The sequence below is a fragment of the Quercus lobata genome, chromosome 8 (assembly GCF_001633185.2).
Source record: "Quercus lobata isolate SW786 chromosome 8, ValleyOak3.0 Primary Assembly, whole genome shotgun sequence".
Classification (NCBI taxonomy): domain Eukaryota; kingdom Viridiplantae; phylum Streptophyta; class Magnoliopsida; order Fagales; family Fagaceae; genus Quercus; species Quercus lobata.
The window spans coordinates 338,752-346,762 of NC_044911.1; the positions used below are offsets into that span (position 1 = coordinate 338,752).

At 39.2% G+C, this 8,011-nt stretch overlaps 1 protein-coding gene across 1 annotated transcript; it reads left to right on the plus strand.

Annotated features, from left to right (window-relative positions):
* Positions 1 to 1,788: 1,788 nt before the first annotated feature.
* Positions 1,789 to 7,066, plus strand: LOC115955415 (receptor-like protein kinase BRI1-like 3). The gene is made up of 2 exons (XM_031073533.1): positions 1,789 to 2,368; positions 2,640 to 7,066. Exon 2 carries the CDS (start codon positions 2,952 to 2,954, stop codon positions 6,615 to 6,617), a length of 3,666 nt encoding a protein of 1,221 aa, XP_030929393.1. The 5' UTR covers positions 1,789 to 2,368; positions 2,640 to 2,951; the 3' UTR covers positions 6,618 to 7,066.
* Positions 7,067 to 8,011: the final 945 nt, after the last annotated feature.

Consider the following 8,011-nt stretch of genomic DNA (forward strand, 5'->3'; position numbering starts at 1 on the left):
TTAATTAATTAATGCAAAACGATAAAGTGGAAAACGGTAACAGGAATAGTAGTATACTAAAAAAGAATAGAGTGAGAGTACATAATATGTTTGTTTGTAGCCTGTAGCCTGTAGGAAGTAGGAAAAGGATTTTGTATTTTTATTTTTGTATTTAGGTAAAGGGGACAAAATGCGAATGAAAAGGAAGGTGTGTGTGAGAGAGACATTATCTTGAGATATGAGAATAGGATGCGCTCGTGTGTAAAGCATACTGACAAAAATGCAAACCCCAACCCCACACTCCCCACATTATCATTATTATTTTATTATTTATTATTATGACTTTAAGTACGTATCATTTTTGTCATTCAATCACAAATTCACATTTCTCACACAACACAACACAACACAACTCTACTATGAAAAGTCTACAAAGCCTCAAGTCCCGCGCCCCGCGCCCTAATGCCATCCTCCTAAAATTCAATATTTATTTATTTATTTGTATGCCCACTATTATTTAAATATGTTAAGCCTACCCACCACTTTTCCCTACCACCTCAAGACAAATATTGCTCCTCCCAATACAATCCATTTTTATCCCCCATTGTAAAAAAAGTGTTTGCTTTTTTTCTTGCTCTTGGACTTGGGAGATCGACTTTCCCCCCCTTTCTCTCCTTTAATTATTCTTTCCCTATCATCATCTACATTCATCTCACAACAAATTTCCTTCTTTTTTTTCTTTTTCTTTTTTTTATTTTTTTTACCACTAACGGATTATGATTCTTTGTACAATAAATCAGTGTCCATGGTAGTAATCTCAACTAAAAATAAAAGATAATGTTAAACTAATAACAATCACTACCTTGACAAATTGTGAAAACATTCATAAAATTTGTTATGTTTGTAGTATTCTACATGATCTAAGATTGAAGGGTATGCTTTTTTATTCATGTTTGATACATATGATAACTGAGATTTGTCTTTTTGGATTTGGCTTACCTCTATTACTTTTTAATTAGAAATCTCATTTTGTTTTAAATACATAATATTAGAGATAAGTTAAACCCTTTTTTTTTTCCTGTTAAACATGACATGCTCGTTAATTGTTCAACTACTAAGTTTAGAGATATAATAGAAAATACCATTATCACTATATTATCACTTAAACCAGTATTGTTCAAAGTTTTGCTTTTAACATACGGTTATATTATACACTTATATTCCGTGGAGATGGATATTGTATGGGGTAAAATTGAGGTGTAGACGTGGGTAAAAAATGCTGGACACTCGAAGTTGTTGGTCACTGACTCTCAGTGGGTCACATTTTCATTGCTTTTGGTCCTACACTTTTGGTCATATTGCTTTGTTGTGTCATAACTCATGACTCATAATCATCCGAGGCCCTAGTCAGTGTTTGAATTTTGAACTGATAAACAAAGTAAGTTTTTCGAAAGTTTGCTTCAAATTCGATTTCTTTCTTTTTGTTTTTCATTATAAACTAGATTTTTACTTATGTCTATTAAAAGGCTTCAAATTTGATTGGATAAGCAAATTAAAGGAAGGGTTTAATTCAATAAAAAATGGACGAGTTAATATATATATATATATATATATATATATATATAGTCTGACTGGAAATTGAAGATTTGAAAGAAAAGCCCAACTACTCAAGTCTCAAACTATAAAGAAAACTCACCTAAAAAAAAGAAAAAAAAAGTTAAAATCCGTATGAATGGCCATCAAGGAACACTATTACGTACACGCAGAGTAACTCATCCAACAAGGAACACTGTCCCTCTCAAAAAGGCAGAGTTTGGGGAGAGAGAGAAAGAGAGGGAATCAAATCCAAAGTTTGACTGGACCCGAAAAATGAGAACGAAATTTTGGGAGCGCCACTCCCACAATTTTACTTTTTTCTTCTCTCACTCTCACTCTCACTCTCACTCTCTCTTTTGCCCCCAAGTCTCCAACTTGTCTTGTACTCCATTCTATTCTTGTTCTGGTATGTAACTTTACTTCCTCTGCAACACCCACTTCCTTCTTCTCCTCCTCCTTCTATAACCATTTTTCTACTTTTTGGCCCTGTGGTGGTCCTGTGCAGCGTGAAGCAATAAATCCAATAATATATATATAGTTGCGGGTCTGATATCTGGGTACTGGGTTGGTTCTGCCTTCCCCTGAAGTAGTACCACCAGCCAGTAAATTTTTAGTGCTACAACCGTAAGGGAAAAAAAAAAAAAAAAGAGCTTTTCTTTTCATGTGTTATACCATCTATCTATTTTCTGGAGTCCTACTATAGGATCCAGATATGACAGGCTTAAGTTTGTGTCACGGCCGACATTTCTGAACATCGTACTTCTTTCAAGTCTGTCACTCCAACAAGTCCAAGGTATCTTCCTTCCCTTCCTTCTTTCCTTAAACCAACACTGATTTTGGACCTTTTTGCAAAACAAAACAGCTACTAGTGTCGTCTGCCTACTTTTTTTTTCTTTCAAAATCATTTCCTTATCTTTTTGTTCTTATTGCAATTATTATTATTGTCAGTAATTACATACAAGCACTTCTGTGTTTTGCTTTGTAATTCATCATTACCAGCTTTTGCCCGTGATTTTTTCACTTTCTTCTCTTGCTAACTATTATCCCTCTTCTAAATATTTCAGCTTTCCTGTGGAGTCTTATAAGAAATTAAAGAAGCATCAAGAGGCAGCTAGCAAAGAGTAAGTTTAATTAGTTAGCCCGGATCTGAAATGAAGTAAAGAAAGATTGGTCCTTGAAGAGAGCATAGAGAGGTGTCAAAGGATCCAGCTTTCTCATTTAATTGTAAATGTAGAAAGAGAGAGTAGTAGAGACTAAACACCTCCTTTTGCAAAAAGATTCTTCTCCCAAAGAAAATATATGCTAAATAATAGACACAAACTCTTTTTTTGTTTAAACTGTCAGCTGATCAGTTTGGTGATGAAAAGCTGAGCAAAATGAAGAGAGAATGGAATCGGAGGGTGTCGATATCATCAGGACAAGGCATCATGGGGTGGTTGTTGTTGCTTCTCTTTCACCTTGTAATAATGACTTCAGGTTCAGGCGCCAGAGAATTAGCTCAAAAACAACAAAGCAATGATGTGGTGGGGTTGTTGATGGCCTTCAAGCAATCAGTTGATTCTGATCCCAAGGGATTCTTAGCAGATTGGCATGATGATTCTTCAAGTCCATGCTCATGGAAAGCCATCTCTTGCTCTCTTGATGGCCAAGTAGTAGCCTTGAATCTAAGTTATGCAGGTCTTATTGGTGGCTTAAACCTTCCATTTCTCACAGCGGTGTCCACTCTCCAACTCCTATATTTGCAAGGCAACTCTTTCTCAGCTGCCAATCTCACCACAAGCTCCTGTTCCAGCCTTCAAACTCTAGACTTGTCTTCCAACAACTTCTCAGACCCTCTTCCAGGACCCTCTTTCCTTCTCTCTTGTAATCATCTTTCTTACCTCAATCTCTCTCGCAACTCAATCCCTGGTGGCACTCTCCATGTCCCTTCTTCTCTTCTGCACCTCGATCTTTCTCGCAATCGCATTTCTGATTCTTCCCTCCTTTCCTACTCTCTCTCCTCCTGCCAAAACTTGGTTTCACTCAACTTCTCCGACAACAAACTCACTGGATCACTCAGCTCCACCCTCAAGACTTGCAAAAATCTCACTTTTATTGACCTTTCCAACAATCTCTTATCTGGGTCTATCCCCTCTAGTTTTCTAGCTGACTCCCCTGCATCTCTTTACCATGTAGATCTCTCCTACAACAACTTCTCTGGCAACTTGTCCAGCCTTGATTTTGGGATGTGTCCCAATTTAGCTTCACTCTTTCTAGCTCACAACATCCTCTCTGGCAGTGACTTCCCAATGAGCCTAGGACACTGTCAGCTTCTGGAGACACTTGACCTTTCTCACAATATGTTGCAGTCTAAAATTCCGGGTGTCTTGCTGGCAAGTTTGAAGAATTTAAAGTTACTAGCTTTGGCCAATAATCAGTTTTCTGGCGAGATACCATCTGAATTGGGACAGTTATGTGGGGGGATCCGGGAGCTTGATCTTTCTGTAAACAAACTCTCTGGTGGGTTGCCTTCGACTTTTGCAAAGTGCTCCTCTTTGAGTTCTCTTAAACTTGGCAACAATCAACTTTCTGGAGATTTCCTCACTACAGTTGTGAGTACTCTCCAAAACCTGAGATATCTCTTTGTACCATTCAACAACATAACTGGTCCTGTGCCTCTCTCTCTGACCAATTGTACTCAACTAAGAGTGCTGGATCTCAGTTCTAATTCCTTTACAGGGAAGGTTCCAGCTGAGTTCTGCTCCTCCAAAGCCTCATCAGCTCTGGAAAGGCTACTTCTAGCTGACAATTACCTGTCTGGGACAGTGCCTTCGGAGCTTGCCAACTGCAAGAGCCTGAGGACAATTGATCTTAGTTTCAACAACCTGATTGGCACAATTCCCTTGGAAATTTGGAAGTTACCAAATCTTTCCGACATGGTTATGTGGGCAAACAACCTTACTGGGGAAATACCAGAAGGCATTTGTGTAGATGGAGGAAACTTAGAGTCACTGATCCTCAACAACAATTTTATTACTGGAACTATTCCACAGTCAATTGGCAAGTGCACAAACATGATATGGGTGTCACTTGCTAGCAACAAGCTCACTGGAAATATCCCTGCTGGTATTGGGAATCTCCTGAACCTCGCTATCCTCCAATTGGGTAACAATTCACTTACCGGACAGATCCCACCAGAGCTTGGCAAGTGCGAGAGCCTCATTTGGCTTGATTTAAACAGCAATGACTTTTATGGTGCTATCCCATCTGAGCTTGCCAATCAAGCTGGCCTTGTCATTGCTGGAAGGGTCTCTGGGAAGCAGTTTGTATTTGTGAGAAATGAGGGTGGAACAGCTTGCAGGGGTGCTGGAGGACTAGTTGAATTTGAGGGAATCAGAGAAGGGAGGCTGGAAAGTTTTCCTATGGTTCACTCTTGCTCATCAACCAGAATCTACTCTGGCAGGACAGTTTATACATTCCCCAGCAATGGCAGTATGATCTATCTTGATCTAGCTTACAATTCCTTGTCTGGAACCATTCCCCAAGACTTAGGTTCAATGAACTTCTTGCAAGTCCTGAATTTGGGACATAACAGTCTAAGTGGAAACATTCCTGACAGCTTTGGAGGTCTTAAGTTGATTGGAGTTCTGGATGTCTCACACAATTATCTTCAAGGATACATTCCAGGGTCCTTAGGGACACTCTCTTTTCTTAGTGACCTTGATGTGTCTAATAACAACCTCACTGGCCTCATCCCTTCTGGAGGGCAGCTGACCACTTTCCCAGCGTCCAGATATGAGAACAATTCCGGCCTTTGTGGGGTACCCTTGCCCCCTTGTGTCTCTCAAAGCCACTCTGCAGGTTACTCAACTCAGGGGAAGAAGCAGTCAATGGAAGCTGGGATGATCATTGGCATCACATTCTTCCTCTCTTGTATCCTCGGACTTACTTTTGCTCTTTATCGGGTGAAGAAATACCAGCTCAAGGAAGAACAAAGAGAGAAATACATTGATAGTCTTCCAACTTCAGGTAGTAGCAGCTGGAAACTTTCCAGTGTTCCTGAACCCCTTAGTATCAATGTTGCTACATTTGAAAAACCTCTGCGGAAGTTGACCTTCGCTCATCTACTCGAAGCTACAAATGGTTTCAGTGCTGACAGCTTAATTGGTTCTGGAGGTTTTGGTGAGGTCTACAAAGCTCAATTGGGAGATGGCTGTGTTGTTGCAATTAAGAAGCTTATTCATGTAACTGGTCAGGGAGATAGGGAGTTTATGGCAGAGATGGAAACTATTGGGAAGATCAAGCACCGAAACCTTGTTCCGTTGATGGGTTACTGTAAGATTGGAGAGGAGAGGCTTCTTGTGTATGAGTACATGAAATGGGGGAGTCTGGAGGCTGTTCTTCATGACAGGAATAAAGGCGGGGGCTCAAAGCTTGATTGGACAGCTAGAAAGAAGATTGCTGTAGGGGCTGCAAGAGGTCTAGCATTCCTTCACCATAGCTGCATACCTCACATTATACACCGGGACATGAAGTCTAGTAATGTTCTTCTAGATGAGAATTTTGAAGCCAGAGTTTCTGATTTTGGCATGGCAAGGCTGGTGAATGCCCTTGACACTCATCTCAGTGTGAGCACCCTTGCAGGAACTCCAGGTTATGTGCCCCCCGAGTACTACCAAAGTTTCAGGTGCACAGCAAAAGGAGATGTCTACAGTTATGGTGTCATACTGCTAGAGCTTATATCGGGCAAGAAGCCAATAGACCCTTCCCAGTTTGGTGATGACAACAACCTTGTTGGATGGGCAAAGCAGCTTCAGAGGGAGAAGAGAAGCAATGAGATACTTGACCTGGAGTTGATGACAGAGAAATCTGGTGAGGCTGAATTATTCCAGTATCTGAGGATTGCCTTTGAATGCCTAGATGATAGGCCATTCCGGCGGCCAACCATGATTCAGGTGATGGCAATGTTTAAAGAGCTTCAGGTTGATACAGAAAATGATAGTATTGATGACTTCTCATTGAAAGACACTGCTATTGATGAATCACGAGAAAAAGAACCTTAGTTCATAGCACTCATCCCTAATTGGACTTAAAAGACGTTTCTTGCAAGCCTGAATCTGGCTGGGCCATGGCTACGCAGATGTGGTAACAATGATGTAAACCTCTGAAATTGGAGTTGAATTTAATTCTTGTCCACTGTATATAATAGAACACTGGATGAGACAGAGTGGAAGAAAACTTAGGGAGAACAAAGTAATGGAGTCTTTCATGGTAGCTTATTTTTTGTTCCCTTTCGTCATCACATCTGTTACTAAAGACTTCAAATCTTTGTTCCTTGGCCTTTGCTTTCTTCTCCCTGTCACAGTTTTGGTATCTGATGTGCTGCAGTTTGTCTTAATTTCCAATTATTGTTGTTTATAGAAAGCTGGAATTTTAGAAGAAAGTTTTGTAAAGTTGTAGCATTAGCATTATTGGGAAATTGAAATCGTATTTGAGCCATTTGTATTTTGTTTGTCTTACTATTGTGTAATTCTGGTAATTATTGAATTTGACAAAAAGGTTTTCGCAATTGTCTCTGGATTTGATTCACAAGTTTGTATCTTTTTCAATTGGCAATTGTAACCTCCTCTCTAACTATTTGCTGTTTAATCTTTTCTTTTCCAAAACCAACATGAAACTTTCAAGCACTCCAAAGCATTGAATTAAATTTCTGATCTTGCTTGTGAGGCCTCTGGGATGGATTTCGTACATCAAGCTATGGGTTAGTTAGGACATGAATTAACTGAAACTACTGCTTTTGTGTGACTGTGTCCTTGTGTGTGTAACAGAAACTGTGAATGTTTATGAATTTCAATGTTAGCGTTGGAATCCCAAAGGAAAAGGAGTTACATGGCTGAAGAAAAGTGGTGGGTTTTAAGAGAGTTCAGGCCTTGCAATGTCACCTCCCTCACTCTGCACTTCATGGTTTCTTTTATCTTTAGGACCTGCACAATTGGCCACCTTTATCTGAAATACCTAAGTGAGTCAAATTTGGCGTATTTTTCCTTGGTAATGAGTTGCGGCATCTGTTTGTTGATTATGTAGTTCATTTTATTGTGCTCTTACTGCTGGAAACAAGGCAACACTAGTAAGCTATAGCCTTATAATGGCAGATAACATAGTTTCTTGATTGTTGTTTCCATTTATATTATATCTTTGTGTATGAATAAATGTGCAAATTTGTATCACATGTAACTGACAATAAATAACTATGTTAATTTAGCATGGCTATTGTATTTATCTAATTACTGAATTTTCACAAAACAAATGAAATATGAAAATGTTATTTGTCATGAGAGAAAAGGGGGGTGTTTGGCATATAACAACGGTTTTCAAGAATGACATTTGGTTGATTGCTTACTAGATTTTAAATTCATTTTCTCTGCATAAAATTGCTTTAATCTGTTTGTGATTGCAA